Source organism: Centroberyx gerrardi, chromosome 5, assembly GCF_048128805.1.
Source record: "Centroberyx gerrardi isolate f3 chromosome 5, fCenGer3.hap1.cur.20231027, whole genome shotgun sequence".
Lineage (NCBI taxonomy): Eukaryota > Metazoa > Chordata > Actinopteri > Beryciformes > Berycidae > Centroberyx > Centroberyx gerrardi.
Genome location: NC_136001.1, coordinates 21,860,105 through 21,887,630, shown reverse-complemented (window position 1 = coordinate 21,887,630; position 27,526 = coordinate 21,860,105). Strand labels below are relative to the sequence as shown.

At 43.7% G+C, this 27,526-nt stretch overlaps 2 protein-coding genes across 4 annotated transcripts in view; one reads left to right on the top strand and one right to left on the bottom strand.

The window, feature by feature from the left end:
* calcoco1b (calcium binding and coiled-coil domain 1b) lies at positions 1-5,024 on the top strand. Its single transcript, XM_071919396.2, has 13 exons — positions 1-132; positions 292-394; positions 772-980; positions 1,162-1,374; positions 1,485-1,633; positions 1,710-1,779; positions 2,112-2,366; positions 2,512-2,637; positions 2,989-3,084; positions 3,283-3,370; positions 3,461-3,615; positions 4,126-4,211; positions 4,612-5,024. The coding sequence occupies exons 1-13, from the start codon at positions 1-3 to the stop codon at positions 4,637-4,639; spliced, it is 1,710 nt and encodes a 569-aa protein (XP_071775497.2). The 3' UTR covers positions 4,640-5,024.
* A 1,764-nt stretch (positions 5,025-6,788) lies between these two features.
* Positions 6,789-27,526, bottom strand: part of rargb (retinoic acid receptor, gamma b) — a 35,750-nt gene continuing 15,012 nt past the window's right edge. For 2 of the 3 annotated variants that reach the window (XM_071919425.2, XM_078283500.1), the window contains exons 3-9: positions 13,212-13,360; positions 12,433-12,574; positions 12,097-12,260; positions 11,777-11,953; positions 11,308-11,512; positions 10,262-10,420; positions 6,789-10,108 (exon numbers count right to left, since the gene is read on the bottom strand). In XM_071919425.2, the coding sequence (XP_071775526.1) occupies positions 9,786-10,108; positions 10,262-10,420; positions 11,308-11,512; positions 11,777-11,953; positions 12,097-12,260; positions 12,433-12,574; positions 13,212-13,360 (1,319 nt within the window). In that variant the 3' untranslated portion in view covers positions 6,789-9,785. Of the gene's footprint in view, positions 10,109-10,261; positions 10,421-11,307; positions 11,513-11,776; positions 11,954-12,096; positions 12,261-12,432; positions 12,575-13,211; positions 13,361-24,005; positions 24,386-27,526 lie in introns of those variants that run through there. The other variant, XM_071919427.2, reaches the window with a different exon arrangement.

The window sequence follows — 27,526 nt, the reverse complement described above, 5'->3', positions numbered from 1 at the left end:
ATGGAAAAACAGTCCAAGGTGGTGTTTCGAAATGTGGGGCAACTGTACTTCCCCCAGACTAGAGTTGACTGCCACTACAGTCTGACCTCTGACCATCACTGGAACAGCAATGACTGGATAGGGATTTTTAAGGTAGAATAGTTCAACACTATTCACCCACACATGACACAACACGCATCTGTTTTGGCAATGTCAATTCTGGTTTGTTCTGAGACTGACATATAATGGTAGCTATGTACATTTGTAAGCTGTGTTCCTTAAAAATCATTTGTGTTTACTATCATGCCACAGGTGGGCTGGTCATCAGTGAAAGAGTATTACACATACACATGGGCTCTTGCTCCTGAGGGCTATACTAAGGGAACCAATGTCAACTGCTGTGCACTTTTCCAGGGTAAGAATTCAACCATATTTAATATTACTAATATTTTACATTGGAGCGTACTTTTCCTCCATGAGGAACCTCCATGAAGAGGAGGTTCTTGGTGCAGTGGAAAAAACCATTAAGTTTAACATGACCTTCTTTATCTGATTTGATTACGTTTGCAGCAATTTGAGGTGTCTCAAATCTGTCATTTTCTCAGTACATTCAAGCTAATTTGAGCAGGTCACCTATAGGGCTCATTAAGGGCGTGTTGTGCAATACTATTAACAATTTTTTTACTGTCTGCACCTACATGCTACTTTAAAATCAGCCTATTCACAGTCATACTAGGTTGAACAGAAAATTCTAGACATTGTATGCTAAAAAACTGTCTGCCTCCTGTACAGCTTCTTACCTGCCCCGCCCCAGTGCTGTGGAGTACGAGTTTGTCTATGTGGATGAGAGGGGAGAGGTGTGTGCCCGTAGTCGCCACTTCACTTTCCGTGCACCCAAGCCACTGGAGGAGCTGGAGACTATGAAAGAGGAACAGGGTGAGGATGACGAGGACGGGGAGGAAGAGCTGCTCCTGGTCATCCCCAGGGCCCAAGTCCTGCAGGTGGGAACACAAAAACTGAATAGAATCACACACATGTGAGGATCATTAGTTGATCTGTGTTTTTTTTTAAGTTCAAATATATTCCCTTCTTGGATATCTTCATGTAAATAGTCACTGTAAACCCTTTTATGTGCTTTGATCTGAGCCTTTGGTCCTTGTCCTCTCCCCATGCTGTGAACAGAGTCGGCTAGAGGAATGCCTTAAAGAACAAGCAGATTTAAAACCGGCTCTGGAAGTGGCAAAAAGGGAGAAAGAGATTGAGAAAGAGAAAAGCAAAGAAGCAAGGAGGGAGTGGGAGCGTGAGAGAGAAGCAATGAAGGAAGAGATCTCAGAGCTTAGACAGAACCTGAGAAATAACAGCGAGATGTTGAAGACGATGGCAGGAAAACACAAGGTAAAAAACAAATTTCATTAATAAACAAGAGCAGGTCCCTTCTGTGAATAATATGAAAACAAGCATGAAAGACTCTTTAATCACTTTTCTTCCCTCCACAACACTGAAAGGATGTGAAGTATTCTCAGGAAAGCCTGTCCTCTGAGCTAAGTAACCTTTTGGCTGAAAAAGCTGAGAGTCGGCAGCGAATCAAAGACCTGGAAGATGACATCAAGGTTCTAACTGCCAGGGGGAACGAGGCAAACACCGAGCTAGAAAGGTAAGTGTTTGAGATGGACGCGTAGACATTTGTCTTGCTGTTTTTTGTCTCCTTAACCTTGTTTTCTAACCTACAGGATGAAGGAGAGAGTGAAGAAAATGTCCAATCAACTGAAACATGAAGAGGAAAAGAGAAAGTCTCTGCAGGTAAATGATTGACCATGATTACCAGTGGATTTCCTCTCTTGTACAACACAGCTAGCCAGGCCAGAGAGGGAGACACAGGACAGGCAGCTTGGTGGAACCAGGCCAGATTTACATGATCAGGTGTCGTCTTGTCAGAACCAGACGTTTCAGCAGTAGGAGCAACAACACCTCAATCGCATTCATTCATAGAAGTAATACTTGAGAAGTGTCCATTTCCCCATTCCCCCTTAGGGCTTGACACCCAAGACGAATCTGAGAACATTCCTCTCCCTCATTTCTGTCTGTCGCTATTTCCATAAGTGCAATCATCCTCCACTGTCCCCTCTCGGCAGGGGGAAAGCGAGGCTGCTGTGGCGGAGGTGCGAGGGCTGCAGGAGCGTCTGGAGGCTACTGAGCACGTCGCTGAGAGGCTGCGCAGGGACCTGAGAGAGCTGGGCACCCAGCAGGGCCACACCCACTCTGAGCTGCACCAAGCCCGGCTGCAGGTAGCCCGGCTCACCTTGCAGCTGTCGGAGGAGAACCTGGCCCTCAGGGAGGAGCGCGCCAACTGGGCCCTAGAAAGAGAGACTTACAAACAAACAGCAGAAGTGAGGAGAACCTTACTGATACAGCTTTTAGTTCAAACTACTGGATGCACATAGCACAGCCTGATGCAGCACATGCACAATTTTAAGGTTATTAAACTTGTTGAGACCTATTATTAACATGCTAATGTATCTTTTCATGCTGCAGGTTGATAAAAAGAAATTGCAGGAATTGAGCTGTGAGGTGCAGAGGAAAGAGGAGTGGCTTCGGGAGGAGAGGATGGAGCGGGAGAAGCTGGATGTAGAGCTTGGGAACGAGAGAGATTGCAATAGAGTAAGTGAATCAAGGTATACATCGCAGTCGCTATTATTCAGTACGCAAACACATTCAGCTCTAAATATAACTGCTTGTGTGGCACTAATCTGTGTCCTCAGTTGCTCAGATCGCATTTCAGACACTGGAGAAACCCCAGGATAGATTCACACACACACACACACAGAGACACAAATAGAAAAGCTTCCATGAACACTGCAAAAACATTTCCTCTCACTGTCATATGATCAATTGCAGGAAAGAGGGCTGGCCAGTTATACCGGCTCAGATGTGTGTTCTGGTGGTCAGAGGGTCTGATAATACTTGATCTGTGGTTATTTAAGTGTATAAACAAGTTGCTGCCTCCTGTAGGTGCTGCTGAGCGACGCCAAGCGGGAGGTGCAGGAGCTGAAAGCCAGCATGAGGAAGGCCCAGAAGGAGAGAGAGCAGCAGCAACTGGAGAAACAGGCAAGGGTTCCACATTAGACCATCTCTCCAGGTCATATTCCTGTATAATATAATATAACACCATATATCTTCATAAGATGGCTCGGCTAGGGTTAGGGTTAGGATTACCCTCTGTCAATAATTATTTCCTCTTTTCTCCTTTCCCATTACACATGTACAAATACATGTGTATGTGTATTTGAATATGGACACTCACAGGACCTGGTGTGCTACATCCATCAGCTGGAGCAGACGCTGGAGATCGTGCCAGACACTAAGTCAAATGGAGAAGCTTTCAGTCCTGTCTGTGAGTAGTAAAGTCACATTATACACAGCACTGCTATGGCACCGCACTTTAATGAGCACCAAGGTAAAGAGCCTCTGCTGATTCTCACAGCCCACAGCTCTTCGTCTGAGGATGACGAGGTTGACGAGCCTGCTTCCCCAGCAGCCTCCACACCATTCCTTCCTCCTCTGGTCCTGCCCACCCATCTGGAGTGGCCCAAGAGAGCGGAGATCCCTACAGAGACACACTCCATCCAGAGCACACAGGTGCGCCACTCTATTCACACTCAAACTAAACAAGGATTAACACTGCCTGCATGCAGAGTTAATAGAGTGAAGTAGGGGATTGTCTTGGCATTGGCAAATATTTGACTAGTGCCGTGTTTCCCAATCCAGTCCTTAAGTGCCCTCTGTCCTGCAAGGTTTTGTTCCAGCTCTACTCTTGCACACCTAATCCAATTAAGGGCTTAATGCTGATTGGTTGATAAGTCGAAACAGATCTATGTATGTACGTATGTAAAGAATCCAAAACACAAAAGTTTGTCATTTCACACATTATTTTGTGTGTTATCGTATTTGAAATATCATCCTGTGCATTTATATTCCTTGTGTTGCATAGAAGTCAGACTTAAAATGTGAACATGTGTGCCATTCAGTACACTCTTAAATACCACAACAACTACTACTGTATGTACAAAATGTTTTAATTACATATATTATTAAAAGACAAATATAGCCACTATTTCTATCCACCCATATGTCTGTCTCTTAAACCAGGATGAGGAGAGTCAGCACTTGGAGCCCAGACCTCATGGCGAAGGCAAGCTACTGATTCTACCACAACTCGTCGACCCCGTCCTGAGGTGACAATCCTGGCCTCCCACCAAGCACACACACACCCTGTCTCCCCATCCAAGACTGGAATCACTGCTCCTAAAACTTAATGCGATGACTTCATTCACACTCTCTCCCTTGGCAAACTCTCTGTGCTCTTTACTTTGTGAAAGCTGCCCTTCCACTCAGAGACTTTTATGAGAATAGCCAAAGCACTGTGTGTAGAGTAACAGAGTAAAAATAACAATAGTCATAATAAATGTGAAGGATTTTGATTTCCTAAAAGACCGGAATGCCAAAGAAAGTAATGAGATTTATGACCCTTGTACCATCTGTTTTCCGATATCCTCAGTACACCCTCTCTATCAAGCTTGTGTTCAATTGATCAGAGAAGTGATCATCAATCTATCGCTCTCTTTCCCTCCACAGTGAGCTTGCTGACTCCCCCATGTGGTAACACAAAGAAGGAAGGATGGAGGGCAAGTTGCTTATTTACCATTGCCATGCAAATTCATAGGGGTCATCAGGAAGCCTAGTAATATTTTGCTATTTGTTCGTCATATATTATATGGTTATATTGGTGTTTTGTAGTTGTTTATGTATATAGTGATGTTGAAAAAGGCATTCATAAATACATATTCATAATGTACAGCTTTTACCTTATGAGTGTCTGTATTCAAAGGAAACAGTTTGCTCAGTATGTCTTAAGTGTCCTGATGACTTGAATACTCTTTTTTTGCTTTGTTAGTAGAGTTGCTGGTTTGTTGTAAAATTTTGTGAAATTCGAATGCAACTGCTTTATGATTAATAGAACTCAGGAATGAAAGTGAATTTGACATTCTACTGCCATGTTAATGATTGTGCTGATAACACAATAGATGTCTGTAAGCTCTGCAGTTATCTACCAACACAGTTCATTCTAGACTCCATGTGTAATTCCTAGATTTTGTAGCACTTTATCCATATACAATAGATTACTAGGTGGATATATTGACACTAATTTGAGAAAAGTGCTCATATGATGCCGTCATTAAGATGAATTAAGTACAGTACATCTTGTTTTGGTGGCGTATCAGCCACAACCTTTGCATGTGTGTGTGAATCCTGAAACAGTGTCAAATGTGTGGGTGTGTGTTACAGCCAAGTGTGAAATGTTTTGGTGTAGCTTTGTTGAGGCATATGCCAGGCTGAGAGAACAGAACGGTTTATTCACTGTACTTATATTTATTTATCTGAACCTTTGTTGTAGACTTGAGACTCTACATAATAATAATTATAATAAATACATATTGATGCCAGTCTGTCTTTGGATGAAGAATATAGAACAGCTATGAGCAAACACACACACACGCGCATGCACGCACGCACGCACGCACGCACGCACGCATGCACGCACGCACGCACGCACGCACGCACACACACACACACACACACACACAAAGACCTATGCAAAGTAAAGCCATGCAAGCAAAAGCCAGCAATGACCCCCCTTCAGAGTTAAAACAACGAGGTATCACACATTTAAAGGGATATTTCACCCATCTTATATTATTTTACAATACAGAACTATATTCAAAGGACTCATTCAGCTGCAGGATTACTGTATAACTATTGTTTTCTGAGTGAACAGACTGTCTCTCCACCCAGTCACACATTCCAAATGAACATTGGACCCCACACAAACATGTACTATATACATGTACTATATATAAATAGATGGGCATGCATGGACTCATTGTATAACTGTACTGGAAAGTGTCTCTGAATGGTGTTGAATCATCTCTTCATTCATCTCTTCAACAACAGTTACGCTGTAAAGATCCATGTATCAAATCTTCCATTCGATACAAATCCTATACTGTATTGCTGTGCTCTCCACTGCCACAGAATGGAAATAATGTGTTAGGTCATATACAAGTTAGTGGCTCTCTTTGTCACAGTAAGGAAATGTGGACGCTTCAGACCACTGAGGAATCTACTGATTGTGTGACTGGGTGGTCTCATCAAAATGTTTCATTGATTGTCTTGAATTTTAGAATATGTTGAAAGTAGTCAGGTATATTGATGTGCTCAGCATCAGTAACATCAGGTCCTTTAAGATGCGCGTGCTTTTACACTTATTTTAAATATTATTAGCCAATTTGCATGTTTGTCTCCTCAAATAGCCAAACTTTATACTTATTATTAGAATGTATACCATATACCAGAATTTATACTCCTACTATTATGTTATTATGAATTGGAAGTTATTTACTTATACCATGCTTGCATAATCCTTACTATGAAAATTAATGCTTTACTGAAACTGCTTGATAGGTGCTGGCAGATCAGCCGGCCTAGTCAAGGAAAAAGTAGATCTCATGCTCTAGTAGATCACAGAAACCAGACTTTACACCATGCATTTAAGTCCTACTGTTGTCAAAGGTTTCATGCAGATTGGGAGCATGTGCATGAGTTGGAGGCTTCATGAAAGGGCCAGAAGGCTGCAGCAGACACAGATGTCAGGTTGTTTTTTCCTATCTTGAATAGACTGTGTGTTTTCAGCCTAAGATCCCATGTGTAAAGATGCGTAAAGTGACGACAAAAATGACAACTAGATTCTGGGAACAAAAGTGTCTTTATCAAAATACAAGAAAAACAACAGCATCAAAACAAACAAGCAAAATTTCATTATCTTTTCATAAAAACGTGAAAGCGACAAAAGACCAATTTTTCTTGTGTGTGTTTGTGTGTGTTTGTGTGTGTTTGTGTGTGTGTGTGTGTGTGTGTGTGTGTGTGTGTGCGTGTGTGTGTGTGTGTGCAACAGAGGGAGAAAAAGAGAGCGAGGAGAAACTCCATAGTCTGGGTGCAAGATGAAGATAATCCCTGCCCTTTACCTTGATCATATGGCTGCGATTTGTCCATCCTGTGAACCCAAAGTCACCCTCAAACACTCTAAGAAGCACCAGTATGGCCTCAGTGTTGATTTTTTAACTTGCATTCATTTTGTACAATGGACGACTTTTGTTGTATCTGTCCACACTGTGGCTTAAATGATGCAATGTACCTGGGTACCCATAATCAACCACTGTTTACTTGATGGCTTTATTTTCTCTAGGGCTTCTGAGCTGTTGGTACAGAAGCCCTTTTAAGTTCATATAGAGTTGATTTGAAGCTGCAGGCACCTAGACAACATCCAGTTATATCAAGCACCATAATGATCATTTCTACTACTATATACTTCTCTGCATCTACTCTTTCTCTGCTTTATTTGGGGAAAGTATGGCTCCATCCTGGATATTCAGAAGCATGCAGTCCTATATTTTCCAGCTATCATACACTAGCTTCCTTTTTGATGTTGTTTTTTCCCTCATCAACAACTTAATTTTGTTTTCATGCATACATAGCCATGAAAAACAATTGTTGCAGAGCAACGTGTTGCTGGAGAATAGAAGTGAGACTTTATCCTTACAGCCCTTGAGGAGGAGTGCAGGAACTCACTGAGACTCAATGTTTTTCATGATATACTCAACAGATAATCTCTGAATGAAAATATTACACATGTTGTATAAAAGGTTGTTTTGTCTCAATGAAAAACAAATTATAATGACTTATTTATTTTGCAAAATTCATGTTTGCATCACTCATTAGATATTCTTACTCATACAGCACAAATGAACACACATAATTTGAATCCAAACTACCTTTCTGTGCTACTGCTTCAAGGGATCGGTCACCCAATGTAAAGCATTTCTTTTCTTGTATCACTTAGGCCCAAGATTATTATGTTGGACGGTTGCATCCTTAGAGATGTGCAGTGCAATATTTTTTTTACAGTCAGCTTTGTCTGATGGCTGCAGCATCAGGGAGATGCTAACAACTAACTTCACTCAATCAGCTGATTCTCGATCAGCTTGCAACAGTATCCAATTATGTGCCTGTATTTGTTACACTGACCAACTAACATGTCTTCGAGTGAGAGATATTTTCTAGGAAGTGTTTTAGATTGTAGATTGGAATCTCGTTAAAACATAACATTTTTCTTTGCTACAAAAGACATTTTTGTGTGTGTGTGTCTCTCAAATTGCTAACAATTGGGCTTCTGTATGAATGCTCACCCTGGATTATGGCACAAAGCAAAGTAACACCAGATCCTGTGTATTGGTAAATGCTTTCAGTCAGTCTCTCTCTCTCTCTCTCTCTCTCTCACACACACACACACACACCCTCAAGTTTTTCTGTGGAGTCGAAATAATCTCACGTCCACTACTTACGGATGGATGACGCTGTATTTTCTGCTCACTCATACAAAATGAGCGCTTGTTATGGCTTACCTGTACCAGGTTGCTGTGCCAAGGGCTGGTACAGCATAGTCTACAACTTCACTTTTTCATTATCCCTATCGCAGCTCCTAGATGTCGGAAGAATATCTGTTGAACGCTTTATTTACAAAAAGATGGAGGAGAGATGTAGGAGCATCCACATTTTCTAGAAAATACTGTATTGACTGGTGAGATGTGGCCCTGATACAATCAACCTGAGATAGCGTGATGACATTAAATCTATCCTGCAGATTTGTAAGTCTAAGCATTGTCTTTGACACTTGCACATTTTTAGATATATGTATGGTTATGCATTTGCTCCATATGTGGAAATATGTTGCTGTATTTGTTTCCTTTCTTAGAGTTTTACCTTGATCACCAGAGTTGAAATGACAGATTAGGATTGCAGGAGCGTGTTCTCTAGCAGGATGTTCGACCCATCAGTGATTTCCGTGACTTGGAAGACTGAGTTGCATACCATGTGCTTGTCACATCGTGAGTTTGAGTCCTGCTCATGACCTTTGTCACATGTTATCCGGCTCTCTCTCTCCCACCTTTGCTGTCGCTCTCCACTGTGTAGTATCCCAATAAAGCAGAGATGCATAAAAGTAACGACAACTTTTAAAAAATATTTCCCATCAAATGTGAGCAGGACAGAGTAAAAATTATTAAAAAAAAAAAAAAATGCAATGCAGAGTCCCACACACGGGCATATATGACAGAATAGAAATGTATACATGCTTAGGAAAACCATACAATAGAAAAATAAGTAACATATTTCTCAATAGGAATAAAATGAATTCTAAAAAGACATTTGTGGCAAATGGACGCCACATTAAGAGTTTTGTTGTTGCAATGTTTTTTTTTTATCATCAATTTTATACAAAGCATAGCCCTTAAAGATAGTGGAGGAGTGCATTTTCTTCTGTCCACTACCTTCTAGCTGCTGCCTCTCTTAGGCTTAACATCTTGTTCCTCTTTGCATGGACACAAAATTTTGAAATCATCTTTAGACAGTCTCATTTTGGCACAGCGATTTTTCATGGCCCTCTCCTCAACCTATTGACATTTAGTGCTTTTTCTTCAGCCATTTCTTGTCTCCTACACTGCATGTTCCTCTATGGCTCCATTTTTCTATGTATGTGTTTAGTATGTGTGTGGGTGAAATATGTGTGTTGTATGCAACGCAGGGGTAATCCTGGTCGCCAGGTCTTGTGTTGGACAGGAGGGAGACGGTGCGGATGGTCTGTGGTCGGGGCAGGGTTCAGTGATGCGGATGGGAGCAGCGTCATCGTGTCTCTCTCACTGTGCTTTCCCAGTCACACCTTTCCTCGGCGCCGCGGCGGCTTCTCCCCACAGCTCCCCGTCACTGTCCGCCCCTCTCTCTCTCTCCTCATCCCCGTCCTCCTCATCCCCGTAGTCCTCCTCCTCCTCCTCCACCGCCGACTCGTACATGGCCTTGTCCTCCTCCTTCTTGATGGTCTGAACGGCAGGGGGAGCGGCCGCGGCGCTGTCCCCCGAGTCGCTGCTGTCCTCGAAGGCATCGGGGTTCTCCAGCATCTCCCTGATCAACGGAGGCATGGGGCCCGGGATCTCCATCTTCAGAGTGATGGCTCTCTCCGCACCTACATGTATACACACACATACGCAGGTAATGGTTAGTGTAGAGCGCAGAGGGGAGACCAGGAGGCCACTATGAGAGCCACCATGTTGGATGTGCAAGTCTCACTTTTTAAAGGATTCATTAAGGTTTTGTTCCAAAGCTGTTTGCAACTGACCCTTGGTGCTGATTCCCCGGAGGTCCGTGACTTTCATCAGCATACGGGGAAACATGTGAGGCTTGTTTGGGCGGCGGCGGCGGGCGTAGATCTTCAGAGCCTCCAACAGAGGCTCCTGCAACTTGTCCACCTTCTGTGGCTCCTCCAGGTCCATACGGTCTGAGAGCGGGGAGCACAGCCAGTCACAGACAGACAGGAAGAGGGAGGTAGCAGTTAGTAAGGAAATTGTTCTATCAAACAGCTAAGAGTATGATAAAGAGGGAATTACAGGAATAATGAGACAAACTAACAAACTCAAAACAAATGTAGGATGGCATTGCATAGGAAGAGGAGGGAGTTTCTTACACATACCTACACACCCCAACATGTGCATTCAGGGCCACTAGGTTAAGCAAATACCAGTCAAAATAAGAGAAACCAATGCACTGTGCAAAACCTCTAAAGCGAGTAAGTAAGTAAGTAAGTAAATAATAATAAAATAGGTTATGACTCGACTACTAACCCTAACTAACAAATAAATAAATCACTAAACTCTGTAAGCTACTGGCTGGTAACTAAACCTAGACAGAAAAAAACTTCTCGCAGTCAAGAACCTTGTTTGTTTCAATTATAAGGTTTTGGTGCATTCCAAAAGGCTTAAACACAGCTAAATCAAAAATTGGAGGCACACTAAGGCTTCAAAGTAGATTCTCACTCTTTACATTTATTTAAAGCCAGCACACAAACAACCACCACCCAGTGATTCGACCGCAGTCTTCTTAATGGGTGAGCATCTACTTTGAAGCCTTAGTGTGTGCTTCTAATTTTTTCAGTTTTTAGCTGTGGTAACTAAACCTAGGAATTATCACTTTTATACAGTCTCTTTCCACCAACAATTCAGAGACTTCGATATAGAGCTTCCAGAATGGTCCGCCAGCTATCTGCATCTCAAAACATCTCTATGTGCCCTACAAACCTTGTTGAGAACAATAACTCCAGTCATACAGATACACACACACACACACACACAGTACACCCTGCCTGTGGCCCAGACTGAGCTGCACTACCTCCGCAGATGAGGCAGATGGCACTGAGGAGGCCGGTCTCGGTGTCGTCCATCTCCAGGGGCAGCAGCTGACCAGCAAAGGCAAACACCAGGTCCGTGAGCGGGCCGAAGCCAGCGTTGTGCATCTGGGTCCGGTTGAGAGTCAGGCCGTCTGAGAAGGTCATGGTGTCCTGCTCCGGAGTGTAGCGAGTGCAGATCCTCAGCATCTAACCAGAGGGAAGACAGCAGAGGATGGTGAGGCGAGAGAAACAATTAACAGTGAGTGAAATAAGGATGAAACGCAGTCCAATACAACTTCATGCCAGCTGTTTGATGTCAAGTTTTGTGAACCCGTAATTTCCCAGACGCCATACCCTAACCCACTTGACAAGTTTAAGCAGCGTGATAAATGAGAGAGAGCTAGGGAAAGCGGAAAGAGTGGGAGGGAAGGAGGTTAAGGAGGAGTGGTAGTAGGAGCATGTGGTTGGTACCAGGATGTCCAGGCATGCAGATTTGAGGAGGGTGATCTGGTCAGCGATGGTGAGCGTAGTGAAGCCTGGCAGCCGCTTGGCAAACTCCACAATCTTTATAATGCACTTAGTGGAGAGCTCACTGAACTTATCCCACAGGCCCAAGTCCAGCTGCACTCTGTGGTCAGCACTTGAATTCTGGGAGAGAGAAAGAGGGACATTGTAGGCAGCAATTTGTGTGTGACTGCGCAGAGTCACATACTGTGTTTGTCTATGTTGCAAGGCGGTGGGCTCAAGTGTGAGTGTGCAGGAGGGTGGATATGATTGTGCATAAAACTCACTGTGGTATATTTGCCAAGTTGGCACAGAGATGGAAAGGTCTCTTGGTGAGCTTTGCTGACTTTGTTAACCAGCTCCTCCAGTTCTCCACTCAGCTCGTAGCTCTCTGGCAGCACCACCTCCTCTTTCACGTCCTTCTTCCTTTTGTTCCTGTCATTACGCACCGCTACAGAGAAACACAGGGACAGGCAGGAGGGACAGAGTTGAAGTTCCACAATGATTGACCTTGATGCTTGGAGCTGTAAAAAAAAACACCTCCCTTTCTTCTCTTTCTGGATATTCATTTGCAAAGCATTATTTTATAAACAAATTGAGCCCATATCTCCTCAGGCACTCACCTTCTTTGGACATGCCGACCTCAAAGCACTTCTGCAGCCTGCAGTACTGGCAGCGGTTGCGGGTCACTTTGTTGATCTGACAGTTCTTGTCTCGGTGGCAGGTGTACACCATGTTCTTCTGGATACTGCGGCGGAAGAAACCCTGGCAGAGAGGAATGAGCAAATCTCTTTGAGCTCTGAGTAGATGGTGCACCTTGGTTTGTTGCCAAGGCAACTTGTCCTTTTTTTTTTTTTTTCCAACTGAGGGACAGGGCTAATTGGCTGGCTGCTGTCTCACTAAGGGACAAGAAGGCTTTTTTGATTGTGACTGTTTATTGGTCACAAAATATAAACTATATGCATCCAAAAACTCAAAATGTATATATGTTCTATGTATATTTTGTTTGGTTGATTGTACTTTCAAGAAGTTTGTGGGATTGGTCATTTTTATTAATGTCATTTTAAACAGTAATTAATTTTAAAAAATTTCAACAATGACAATAGCTTCATTTCATTTAGAAATAGTGATAATTTACTGGTCCCACGCAGCATATTGTTTAATTCTGTGGGGCGCTACATTAACATTGTGCAGTGTTTGTAAGGATACACTAGAGGGCAGCTCCACAACAACAAAAGTAACAACTATGCAGTGCAGACGCCTTGGAGCCTTCCACTGAAACCCCAGATTCCCACTCTGGCCAATTTTTCAAAAGGCATCAGCTGTTCACTCCATACCGGTCCTGTAACCCAGAATCTTCTTGTGGCTAAATCTGTTTCTTGTTCCATCTTGTTTGGCCTACCTTGCAGCCCTCACAGGAGCTTACTCCGTAGTGATAACCAGATGACTTGTCCTGGCACACAAAGCACGGCTTGTAGATGCGAGGAGGAGGAGGAGGAGAGGGAGAGCTGGGCACCATCTCCTCTGAACTGGTGCTCTGGGTCTCTACCGCTGCAGGAAGAGCAAAAGAAGGAGAGGGGGGGTTGATACGCATTTAGGCTCTGTAGGTGTCTCATTATGTCAGAGCATAATCTTGTTTACTTAAGTTCTCAAAGTCTTTGAAACTATGATGAAAGTGAATACAACAACTGATTAAGGAAGAGTGGTCAACAAACAACCCCCAACTCTCGCAGCCCCCCCTTCGGAGCCTACCCAGAAGGCAGGCTCAAAGGCAGACATTTTAAGAGAAAAGGGAGGGGTGACAATGCTGACTGACAGGGACTTAAAAGAGACACAATTAGCTGATGGCCAGATGGCCCTGCTGATAAAATGCTGATTGGCAGCTGAGATTTGATTGGCTTCTCCACTTACTGGTGAGTGGGGGAGCAGCATACCTCTGTTGGCTTTTTGACTGACATCTGAATTGCGTGTGTGTGTGTGTGTGTGTGTGCGTGCGTGCGTGCGTGCGTGTGTGTGTGTGCAACACACACACTCACATTTTTATTTGAAAGGCTGCCCAACCAGACCTGCCTATATACCTTGAGCCCCATGTGAACAAACAGAAGCAGGGTGTTTATGAGACTCGGCTGTCTCCCTCTGTTCCTTCTCGCTGTCTCGCTAGGAAAATGGCACACTGTATAACACCATTTGCTGGCCACAGGCAAAGTCATTCAACTGCTGCTAGTGAAAACGTTCAAAACAAACAATGTAAAGCAGACACACAGCGACGTGCGTGTTCACACGATTCACACTAAATGGCCCCTTACTCAATGCACACAGATGAAAAGAGACAAAATCTCTGTTGTAACTGATAACTAAGAACTAAGAACAACCAGATTCAGTCAAACATGCCTTTCAACTTTCACCTTCAGTCACCCCAACTTCACCTCCCTCTGCCCATTCCCACCCCCACTCCCTTGTTTCCTGGCCCTAAATTCCTCAGTGCAGGCTGGACAGGGTTTAATAGAGGCCCAGGCTCATAAGCTGCCCTATAAAGGTTGTGTCTGGGATGGGAAGGAGGCCCCCGGCCAGGCTGACTGCCTCTTTATTGGGATCCAGTCACCTTGGGCAGCTATTCACATCAACAGCTCCATCCTTGGATCCCTTCCTAGTAAAAATAAAGAATTTGGGGTCAAAAATCCAAAGTCACAGCCCCTCCTGCCACCTTCAATGGATAGCACAGGACTGGCCCAAATGTGGCCCCCACCCCACCCCACCACAACAACCCCAACCTGAACCCGTGGCTTGCCATTAACAGCAGCGGTAAGGTTTCAAAAAGAGAGAACAGGCATAAAGGAATAATCTAATAAAAGGAAAGAGGGAGGAATGAAAAGAGAAAGAAAGGGAAAGAAGGAGGTGAGTCTGAGGACAGGGGCTTCCCAGTGGCTGCAGAGGTTAAATAAAATCCTGACCATTTAACTTTGACCTTGACTGAAGAGATGAGATGCAAGACCTCCACTACTAACTACATAATCAGCCTACTACCACCTGCATATATTACAACAACAACAACAACAACAACAACAACAAAAAACTATGTGAAAAGTTCAAATGCCACATAAGACAGGACATTCAATTGACCATGACTGATACTACATTTTGATTGTTTCTGCACAAAGCCCATACAGTCCTATTGGCCATACAACATGTCACTGTTGTTGGGTGAAAAAATATTTTTTTCCAGATACTAAGAAAAACAGCTTTGTTTTTAGCTTGACGACTGTGCATTTTTGAGTTCATCTAATTGGTTTTGAAAAGTTTTCATATTTTCTCAACCCACAGAGGAGCATGTAATCCTTCAATTGAAGTTAAAATATGAAAATCACCAAAACTGGAGCTATGAGGTTTTCACCCGTCAGCGACGATACATTAATCTCTGGGCAGTCTGTCTCTCTCAATTAGCATGATGTGTATGAAATTCTAATTCAAAACCATCACCATCAGATCACTGCACACCACTGGACATTAATTTGTGACATACAGGCCTAAACTTTAACATTTCTGTTGTCGTTTAAAGCCACAGCCTGGGATTTAATAAATGTTGGATATATTAATGTTATTTTTAACTTGTACACAGCAAATAAAGATTTCCAAGCCTCCTTAACACATCGTAACTCCAGATCTGTTGTGCTGCCACAAATGGTTTTATATGGAGCAGACGCTTGTGGCCTGTGCTTTGGTTTTGTCCCCACTCAGATCATGGCAGACTGTTAGCCTGGCTGAGCAGCCAGTCTGGTGGGCCGTGGTGAGATGTTCTTACTACTGAACCATTCTTTGTTGCTAACCATTTTTCAGCCAGTAATGTTAATAATTGAATTGACGATTTATCTAGTAGTGATGAGTCAGACAGAGTACCAGATCATGAGAATATCATTTATAATGTTACGGTATCAGGTCGCATTTAAAAAATGTAACAGAATATTGTGCTTATTTTGTATACTTATTTAACTAAGTGAATGCTATCCTGGAAATAAAAAAATGATGCTCTGCTGGAGAACGTGTCATGTTTTGCGTTTGAGTAAACTAAGAGCTACTAAAATGATGCAGTATGGTGAGGAGGTAGGAAGAAATACTATTATGTATTCAGTTTTTGAGTTTAAGTACTGGAGTCCAGGTGTAGGTGGAAGTGATGAGGGCGGGGCCGACTGAGTGAGCGACACTGTAACTTGAGCACTGTTTTCTGTTTATATAGTAACACTGACAATGTAAAAGTGGCCCTGAGAGAACAAGTGGAAAAATAGCTCCTATTGAAATGGAGAAGCGGCATCTGGCGCCAGGGGAGAGGTAGTGACTGACACTGTCTGAGGGCAGAGAGGAAGGGTGAGGAGGGACGTGACTCAGAGAAACATGACAGAGAGAGACAGAGGGCTGAGAAGACAGTGAGAGGTGTGTGTGTGTGTGTGTGTGTGTGTGTGTGTGTGTGTGTGTGTGTGTGTGTGTGTGTGTGTGGTGGGGGTTGAGCTCTACCTGGCCAGGAGAGAGAAGGCAAAGGAGCCAAGATCTGTCAGGATCTGTCATCACCCTGAACTGAGCTCAGCCTCAGAGCCTAGGCTTGAAAAAAAAAACCCACCTCTCTCTTCTTCACCTACAATTCACCCCTTCGCGTGTCACAACATCAATCAGCACACCTCTTTCGGACACAGACGAGACACCCCCACTCTAATCTTGTGAACCAGATGCACCAGTTAGTGTGATATGTACATTTGGAAATCAATTGGTGAGAAACCCCTATGCAGAGTTTCTTCTATATTTTCATTCGACGGGTCTGAAAGGAACCAAATTTGCCGTTCTAGTGAGAAAACAGCACAAAGTGAAAATCATTATTCATGAGGAAGATTGTTTATTATCTTCTAGAAGGTGCAGATTTTTATTTGAACGCCATCTACACTGACGTCTAGATGTGCTGGCAGAGCTTCTATCATTTGTCTGAGCCAACACACGAAAAAAAGTACTATCCCTCAATATTTCCCTTCTACTCCCTCCTCTGTTTCTCTCTGTCTCCCATTTACTCAGTGTTTGTTGTCAGGTCAACACATCACTGTTTAGACAACAAAAGCCCCTCCGAAATCTGAGACTTCCCTTATCAGCTCTTCGGCCTGAAAGTCCTGAAGCATTGCACTCTCAGGAATGAAGTATTCAGTCCTGAATACAGTGTACCAAAACTGCATTATTAAACATTTCTATGGGGAGTTATTATGGAAATGAAGAAGGGAGGAGGAACACGGGCTGCTCCAGTGACACAGTTTTGCTTACGCACTTTTTTTCACCCATTTGTTCCATTTTTGATTAGGCTCTGCATGCGCAATTATTTGCATATGAAAATAAACCAGTTAAGGCTGTAGAAAGCCAGAGCAACTGCATCCTGTGCCTTTAGCTGGCACTAACAATGTGGTCTAGAAGGGAAGTACAGAAGGAGCCTGGTTTTGAGGTGCAGTTGTTTTGCTCCCCCTTCAACATCTCATTGTCTGAATGTATGTACACACACACACACACACACACACACTCTCAGATTGAGCATGTGGTTTATTTTACATTGATATGAAGGAGCTCTTTCATTCCTGTCTGAGTGGCTGTGTGGGCGACAGAGTGTGACATATGGCCTATAGGGCCTGCGGCTTGACTCGGCCCTGCCAAGCTCATACTTCTCATTGAACTAGACTTTGGCCTGGGGGCTCCGCAGACCCTCACACTGCAGAGGAGAGGAGGAGCGGAGGAGCGGAGGAGTGGAGGACGACTCTAAGATGACTCTGGGGTGTCATCACAAATATTTTAGTCGTTATTAAAGGCTATATCCTGTTTTTTATTTATTATACCTCTTTCAAATGAGGTATTTGTTAAGCCTGATTCTAATCACCAAGCTGAGTAATGCTTATTTAACCATGAAACCAGTGGCAATTGTAACAACACAATAAAATCCAAAAAAAACACAATAAAGTTTCAGCCAGTGACGACAGTTTGACTTGTGTAGTTTCCTCACTGGCACTATCAGGCCTCGAAAGATTCATTTGGATGGCAAATTCAGTTTTTACATAACTTCTCGCCTCACAAAATGTTCTGCAGCGTACTGTGGAATGTGCGTGCGCATGTGAATGTGTGTGTGTGGGCTGGTGCATGGGGCCGTGAGCATGTTGGACTGTGTGTGGTGCTTTTCAGTGTGACTTTGAGTTCAACAACACTCATGGAAACAAATGCACTTCCCCCAAACACGGTGGATAAGAAAGAGGGGGAGGAAAACAGTGGAACACATTCTCCTCCATATTTGAATAGCCATACAAACACACAAAGGAAAAAAAATACTTTGTGTAAATCTATCAGTCAAATGAGATTTATAGCAGTAACGTGAATGTATAAACTTCCAAATCCACTTCTGATTCCGAAACATGCTCTTCATTGCTCACTATCAAACTCCTGTGTGATGCTTAAAGTTGTATTTATTGTAGTATGTTGTTATTCATAAGCAGATGAGCAGTAGGGGAGAGCTGCACCCTCAAATATGCTGAGTGAGTAATTACCAGGGGAGGGGGGAGGAAATGGGGGAGATCGGAGCGACAATCCCTTTCATCAGCTGTTATAAGTTCACTACCAGTTTCCCCCTCCCCTCCCCTCCCCTCCCCCAGCACCCCTCTCCCTCCCCCCCTCCTCTATCCTCTCCCCGCTCCTGCCTTCCTGCCCTGGCAGGAGGAGGAGCCCTTCCTGTCATTGGCAGCGCCTTTGAAAGGAAAGGCTGTGAAAACCAGGCTACTGTCCAGGAGATGGCTCCATAAAAACAGCAACACCAAACACTTAAAGGGGAGGCAGGGACACACACACACACACACACACATTTGCGCAAGCCCACTAACAAAAACACAAATCCTAGACAAATCCTCAAAACTTCACCCCCTCGCACAGCTGTGGACCTTAAGGCACACACTGGCCTGCAAACCCAGATGCATGGTGGGAATCTGGGAAGAAGTAACAGAAAGTAAATCACAGCTGATCAAGAAGACATGGTTGAGGTCATCAACAAGGTCATCTAATGCTGTTCATTTGTGTCTACAAGGCGGGATGTTTAAGACAAAACCTGGAAAGCAGCATTCATGTAATATTTTTTGGGGTTTTTTGTGACCGGGGAGGCCAGCTTTGACGTAAAAGTGTGGGGGAGGGTGCTTTTACGGGACAGGTTGTTAAATCAGGATTGCCCCTCCCATTCTTCATCATGCATACAAAACAGCCTTTCTTCTTTATAACACCCCATAAACCTACCTTTCTATTTTTGCCCTTTTTGATATAACAGAGTCAACATTTGGCCAACCCCCACCTTCCTACTGGGCCCCCAGTAGCCTCGGGCCAGCCGATGTAACACTGACCTAGGAGACACCAAACATGGCTACAGAAAACATGGCCCCTCTTCCACCAGCCTTAATGGCTATCAGGCATGCATGTGTATGCATACACACTCAATGGTGGCAAAAGTAGAAAGTGTACACAAAATGATATATAAAAGTGACACAATCATATGTGGTACGATTTTACCAAAGTAAAAGTTTTTAATTATTAGCTACTAAATGCACTTAGTTCAAAATCCCCAAAAAGTTGTTCCGTATGTTAGTAGTTAAATCTTGTCACCTCTGTTAAAGGGGTTAGTGGTCCAGTTATGCTTACTGTGGCTGTTCCCTCTTTAAGTTGGATGGTTTTAAGTTTGAGACTCTTGATGAGCCAGTCACATGTTTTTCTTTATAGTAACCAGTAACTGCAAGTGTTTGATAAATGTAGTGGAGTAAAAAGTAGGATATTTGCTATATAGTTTGGTAAAAGTATAAGACACACAAATAATCCTCAATATAAATAAAAATAACACTCAAAGGCCAAACTCAACAGAAGCTAATGTGGTTTAGTGGAGGCAGGGCTGGAAACCAGGCTGCTGACACCAGACACAGAGACAAGACAAGTTGGAACAAGACTCACTGGACCTTCAGAAGTTGTTGGTTTTAAGCAATCCCTCACCTTAACAGCCAGTCATCGCTGGCCGCAGATTGGCTCCATTCCTACATTTTTAGAATAGTGTTGTAATTTCAAAATTACAGCACTATTTAATTATTCTAAACTTTGTTTCAAATAAGCAGCTCATAAAATGTTTATACAAAAGTACTAGCTTGAGTTTTTTTGATTAAGAAGTTCAGCTCAGTTAAATCTATTGATCAATAAATCAATCACTGCAATCAACTAAGTGAATCAACTACCATAGCCTGTTTCTTACGTTTGGTATTTTGGGATAATAATGATTCATCTAACAGATCAGTAGGCATGTTTTCAACAGAGGGAAAAAGGTACATGAATAAAGAACAGTATTTTTTATTACCTCTTCCTTAGAGTCAGATCACACACTGATACACACTTAAGAGGGTGTCTGACAACACACACACACACACACACACACACACACACACACACACACACACACACAGATTGCAAAGGACCAACACCAAATTTTATTATTAGGGGCTTGTGATACCAAAAATAAGTGCCTACGTCCCTTTTCATCCAAGACATGAAACGTAGTACAACACATACACACACACACACACACACACACACAGGGATCAATTTACTCTCATTCCCCTTCTAGCGTCCCCCAACTACTATCTTTCATCTCACAAATCAGGCTCTTTTTTTAAACCCCTTCTTTCCAGGAAACCTTCCACATGGTCTCATGCTACATCAGATAATAGTTCACCTCAGCCACCAACAATAACAGCACTCCACCATTTTAGCATGGTGAAGTGTTCTCCCACTGTGTGATATGATGGTCTTGTTAAACCAGCTTTGAAGAGCCCATTTAAGGGAAGAGGGCGACTGAGAAAGAGGATTATCACTGAATGAAGAGGAGAGCATTTCCCCCGAAGGGCTGAAACACCAAGATACAAAGACTTGCGGGGGGGATAATCCCGAATCCAACTCCATCCCTCCCTCTCCACTCCTCTTTCATCCCTCTCTTTAAACTGCCTTGCCCCCTGCACACGGCCTAATCTCTTAATTGAGCCTTTGTAATTGTAATTGAATAATTAAAAGCTCCTGATTACAGAACACGGCTAATGTAAGCGGAGCCAGGCGCGTGTAAAGAATAAACACACATTAGTGCTTGGAGGAGCGCACACCGATAGGCACATTGTTACACGGAATCTGAAAAAAGACTGAGAGAGGGAACATGGAGTGTGGAGGGAGTGAGTCTTCATGAGATGGGAAAACAAATGTCACATAAAAGAGTGACGCTGCCCGCAGAGGAGACAGAGGAGACAGTGACAGAGACAGCGGAGAGACTTTGGCATGTCCTTGCTCCCTTTAATACCTCCTGACATTGAAACAAAGGAAGGCAGAGAGGTGCTGAACGGCCTCACATAAAAACACAGGAAAAGATGACCCCCCCCCCCCCCCCCTCCTCTTACCACCACACACACACACACACACAGAGGAGAGAAAGTGTGTGTGAAAGAAAAGCAGAGGCCAAAATGCTCTCAGGAATGTAGAACCACAGTGTGCAACAGTACGTGTTCACTGAAAGCGATATTGAAAGGCAAACTAATCACTTTTGTTCACTTTCAATGGAGGGCTGGTGATCGACTATGCAAGGGATTCAGGGGATTGTGTACAATGTGAACTTGCAATATGATGAAAGAAGTCATAATCCTGCCAACTTCACACTAATGCACACAACTAAGGCAATGTTGGCACAGCCATAACCCGTTATCAATGTGAAAGTGTCTGTTTTTTCTACAATGGGGAAGATAGGAGGAAGGAACTTGCGAGCCACTGATAGTTGAATTTTGACCCTTGATGGCCCCAGATATTGCCATTGGATAGAATGAAACATAAGTAGTAGTGAAGTAGATTTTATTTACTTACTGCATATAAATCACAGCAATGCCAGACACTTGATACTTTCAGTACAGATGAACCATAGTATCGTCCATTTTTACATTTCCTTAGTTTGAATGAAGTTTTTGCCTGTTAATATTAAATCTTGGAATAATGAAGCTGTGGTTCTAAATTGTAACCTCATTTTTGAAAAAATAAAATAAAATAGGCAACTACTAGCAAATTGGGTGCAAGCTGTGCCAGCAGTGCTCAACCTTTCTTTAACAGCACTTAATCAGAAAATAAAACCCTTGATGCTGCTGTGTCAAAGCAACAAGCTGCAGGATTTGAATAGGCATGTAGCCTGCCAGCCCAGCCTCATGTTTATGAAAGATTGGCCGAGTCTATACTGTGCTGATACGTTCGAAAAGGAAACAAAGGAAGCAAAGTGGTGTGAATGGCAAGGGTGAGTAACACCTCTTTGCATGCCATTGTCCATTTATGTTAACAGGTTATTCAGAAACAGAAAGGGCTGAAACAGAACACTCTCTCGCTCTGAGACTCGCTCTGTGTTCCTTGACCAGCAAAACCTCTCCGCACAAACCAAGAACATCTCGTTTGTTCGTTTGCTTCCTTGCTACAAGATTTTGTGTATACATATATATTGTGTGACATTTTGGATGGTAATTCTAGGCCTGCAGCACACAAAATTCAGAGTTAAAAATTCAGGGCTTGAGCTGCATGTTTTGGACCATTTTGAGAAGTACTGTGAAAACCATAGATTTTGTAAAGGGTCAAGAACTTTATAAAATGAAAAATATTATTTATGGGCATTTACGTAGTCTTTCAGGATGGCAACTGGCGAGGCTTCTTAGCGAGCTGAAGCAGGCTATGCTGTGGTCTTTCTCATGCTGACTGCTCATCCATCATCATTAGCGAGCAGTGTGGGGTTGACGGTGCTTGATACCTTGGTATCTAAATAATTACTGAAGATATATAAGGCTCTCACCTGGGACAACTCAAACCATATGCACTCAAATACCATGGAGGGGATTTATTTGGAAAATCAAAATGGTACATTAAACTCAGCAGCATAAATGAATAGACTTCAGCAAGCAGGCTTATATAGATAGATAGAGTCAATGTTTGATTTTCCAAGGTGCAGCATGAGGAAAAGCCCATAATGCCAAAGCCAAGTGTAATCAAAGAGTCTGAAATGGCCTCCACAACGATGACAATAGGTCTACTTGTTATTTTGCCAGATCCAGTGTATTTCTCTCATTCGCCCATGGGAATGTGTGTTTGTATGTTCCTGTCTGGTGGTTAGGTTTTCAACACAAGTGTATCATAATACCTGATGCAATCTGCGCCTTGTCTGCTCCAGTCTTTTGGGGAGCTGTCAAAAGAATGCCTAGCCTATTTTGCGCAGTGTGGAGTTAGAAAAGAGGGAGTGCTCACATGCCCAGTGATTCATACCTCATCATTTAACAGCCGACTTTTCATTCCTACAATTATCTTTCCCTCTGAAGAAATGTTCTAAAATAAATAATGACTCCAGATCATTTTCTTCAAATAAATGAATGCCAAAACAAATACAGTGTGGAAAGTGTGGAAACGTGCTCAAATGAGAATAAGATTAAGGGGAAAGAGAGCCGGTGGCGCACCCCTGGGTGCAAGGTGCAGGCAGAATAGGGCGCAGAAGATTTTTATATCTGAACGAAAGCATCCGTCCATTTACGTCTACATTTAGCTTTACATTCTTTTGAAAACCCACCTGTGGGCAACTGTGAGTCTTTGGGTCTATCTGAGCTGCTAGTGAAACAATTCACATTCTACTTATTTATCACAAACATGTGATTTCTGTCCCCACTTGCCCTTCAATCTGTCAATGCTGTTTTGACTTTGGTTGCTGGATTCTGGACACATTGCCAGGTCAGGCTGCGTATTGTTTAAAAGAGCTGTCATTCATGTGAAGTCATTCATAAAGAAAACAAACATGATGATGAATATATATATGCACTCATTCACTCACTCACTCACTCTCTCACACACACACACACACACACACACACACACACACACACACACACTAAGCACATAAACAAACAAACTGGAGGGTGAGAATGGGTACACAGAATCGAATGGAATCTGACTCTTCCTGTGGAGAGAGCTCTATGATAACAAAACCAGGACTCTGATAAGAACACACACACACACACACACACACACACACACACACGCACACACACACAGACACACACACACACGCAGCTGCACTTTTCCAGTCTGATGGATAGGATGAGAAGGTAGGGCGAGTACTCACACTGAACACTGCCGGTCCCAGCCCAGGCAAAGGGGTCCAGGCCGGAGAAGTAAGGGGTCGCCTTGCCCAGCATGCAGGAGCCTTGGCCGGACACATCGAAGAGCGGCCGCGGGGCGAGCCCCAGAGCCTCCATGCAGTCAAACATGCTCCTCTCAAATCACAGCAACACGACCAGAGCCCTCTGCTATTGTTCTGCGGGCCGGTCTGAGCTAACAGTGACGACTTGTAGGAATTCGGCCAGAGAAAAACACAAGAGTGGATCGCTCAGAACAGGACTCCCCAGGCTTACTGTTACTCTGCGCCCTACTCAGGAGGAGCTTGGTCCAGGTGCTCTCTGTCTGTCTCTCTCTCTGTCTGTCTTTGCCCCGGCCACTGCCCCCCCTGCAGCCTCCTCACTGTCTCTTGCTGATAAGTCTCTTGGATGGACAGAATCCCCCCCTCCTCCTATCTCCGTCCTCCTTTTCTGTGCTACAATCCAAACGGCTTTTCCCACCTTTTCCCCCCCTTCTCCTTTACCAGATCACTGACTTGCCTGGGTGTTTCGCCTTGGCTGCTGTAACTGATCTCCACTACCCTCTCCCCGGCTCTCTGGGCCTCTCAGACTCAGCCAATGACACTGTAGAGCCAACTATCTGCATGTTCTCTCAGCAGAGCAAACGGAGGCGGGTCTGAGGAAGAGGAGGAGGGAGGGACTTAGAGCCGGGGGGGGGGCTGCCTACCCTGCCTCTGATTGGTCATGCAACAAACTTTCTCTCCCTCCCTATTTTCTCCTTCAGCGTTCCAGCTCGCCTCTTCATATTTCATATTCTGCAAATGAAAACAAACACTGCCCCTCTCCCCCTCCCTCGTCTCGGTCTTTTTCCTCTGTGTTACTTTCTTTTTGTCTTTCCGCAGCAGGGAACATTGCCTCTCTCCCAAACACACAGCCACAGTGTCACCTTTAAGGTATGAAAACCCTTTCATAAATGACAAATCCCACCTCGCAGCGCCTGTGGGGAGTGAGAGTGAAAGGTGCTGAGAGACAGATAAGTTAGTAAGGGTGTCAGCTCATCATTTTCCTAGATTTCACTGTAAATGGATGTTCTCCAGTGGTTACTTTATGGGGAAAGTAGGATTAAGTAGCTCCCCGAGGACTGAGTGGGCACTGGCACACACCCATACACACACAATTCCTGCAACTTCCCCAAAATGAACAGCCCATCATAGAATAATTTGAAGGTGGCACTTTGATCTGCTTCCCAATACCTTCATCTCACATCTGTCTCTCCTCCCTCCCTCTGTTTCTGTCTTTCTCCATCTATCTCTGGGGCCGTCTATCTCCATGTCTCTCTATTGCATGAGGTTTTATTTGTCTCTTAAAGCTTCTCTCTATTTTCTCTTCATCTGGTTTGTGTGGCTATCTAATTCAATTTCTTCAATTCGGTTCTAATGGATTCAGTTAGCCGCCCAGAGGTTATTGGATACTTCAGTCACACTAAACCGCGATTCCCCTGCAAGCCAACAACACCGGCCCAGAGTCTGGATACTTTGTATACTCCGTACTAGTCAACCTCACCCTCCTCCCTCTCCTCCTCCCTTTCCTTCCCTCGTTCAAGAGGGATGAACTCTGGAAGAAACCCCCACTGGGGCTCTAACACCCCCTTCTCTCTCGCTCTCTCTCACACACACACACACACGACTTCCCAACTTCTCCTGCCCATGGCTTCTTATGCCTTGTGTTCTTCTTCTGTGCTTTCCCCAACTCACATTTCTCCATTGTCTTTGTTTTCCCATCTTGTTTGTTTTGTTTGTATTTCTCCCTATCCCCATGTTTGTGTGCTGTTGTGTTTTGATACAGTGGATCATAATGGGATGCAGCCTGTCTCCTACTTTTTAACGTCTCCCTCATAGATGCTCTGTGTACACTGTGGAACTTTTCCCTCCTCTCAGGGACATTTTTACCTGTCTTTCACCATGGCTGACCCCCAACTCACTCACACACACACACACACATACACACACACAATGACACACTGCAGGGAGCAGAGCTGCACAATCTCAGCCTGCTGTGTTCTCTCCACACCTTGAGACAATTACCCCCCCACCCCCCCAAACACACACACACACACACACACACACACGCACACACACACACACACAACTCCCTGCCTTGCAGCACCCTGCCCCCTGTCCCTGCTCTGAGACACAAATGAAGGGGAATGTGAACAGGAAAAGGGTGTCCCGTTTTCCCTCACTCTAATAAAACTTGAGCTTGCTCTCACTCTTGTGGCCGGGAAAGTTCTAGCTCTCTGTTTGTCTTTGAAACTTACAACACGGGACTCCCCATCTTCCTTTTTCCCTCTCTCTCTCTCTCTCTCTCTCTCACACACACACACACACACACACACACACACACACGGTGGTAAGAGGAGCGAGTCACATTACAGCTATTCACAATCAGGTTCTTCTACTATTCATCCTGTCGTCATCTCTGACACAAACACACAGAGCAGAACAATGGCCTCCCTCTCTCTCTGTCTATCTCTCTAACAGCAACTCCTCCGGCCCAGCCTCAGATATTTGCACAAGTCTCCCTGCGGTCATCAGTAAGCTCACAGTTATAGTCACAAATATGAAGCAAGGAGCGCTAGACCGCTGGTTTGTGATATTCACGGGTGTTGGAATGCGCAGCCTACAGAGTAGCAATGGAAAAGTGTGTGTGTGTGTGTGTGTGTGTGTGTGTGTGTGTGTGTGTGTGTGTGTGTGTGCGTGTGTGTGTGTGTGTGTGTGATCGAATGCACACACAATTATGTGCACACCCGTGCTAGTGTGTATGTGCTTAAACAGAGTGCCTGTGATGACAGACACAAAGAAAAGCACACAAGCCCTGTTCTGTGCCTTTAGGTTCAAATTACTAATATCACACACACACACACACACACACACACACTCAAAACATTACAAAGAACATGATGTGACTGGTAGAGAAATTACGGAAGGACATTGCGTTCATTGTGGAAAAATACACTTCTTTTCCTCGATATGTCATGATGTCTCAGGATAACAAGATTTTTTTCTTTTCAGAGCTAAAAAAAAAGATCTTGATTTATGAACATTAGACAGAAAAAAGATCCAGATGTCACAAGGGACAAACTAAAATAATAAAACCCAAAATATTACCCTTATTCATAACAGTTTAAGACCAGGAAGATGTGTTTATAGACTTGTATACGAAAGAATAGGCAGTAGCCTACATTCTCATAGAGAAAGAATTTGTTACCTATACTCCTCCATTTAGCAAGCCTTTTGTATGAAGCCTATAACCTACAAGCACTGGACATCTGCATCGGTCTGTACAGGTCTTACCACATCTCAGTGTTTATAAAGCCTGGAAAAGAGTAAATACATTTGGGAAAAGGAGAGAGAATCTGGACCATATAACTTAGCGTGTGAATGTTCATACCACAGCAGGCTTTTGTTGTTGATGTCTGCCAGTTTCAAGTCATGGGCCGTTTTAGTTTCATCTCATTAGGGAATATAGT

Excerpts from the sequence above, each read along its gene's own strand:
- calcoco1b (XM_071919396.2), top strand. The coding sequence starts at position 1 with ATGGAAAAACAGTCCAAGGTGGTGTTTCGAAATGTGGGGCAACTGTAC. Across the intron at positions 395-771 it reads CTGCTGTGCACTTTTCCAGG|CTTCTTACCTGCCCCGCCCC; the intron begins GTAAGAATTCAA and ends CCTCCTGTACAG. Across the intron at positions 4,212-4,611 it reads CTCGTCGACCCCGTCCTGAG|TGAGCTTGCTGACTCCCCCA; the intron begins GTGACAATCCTG and ends TTCCCTCCACAG.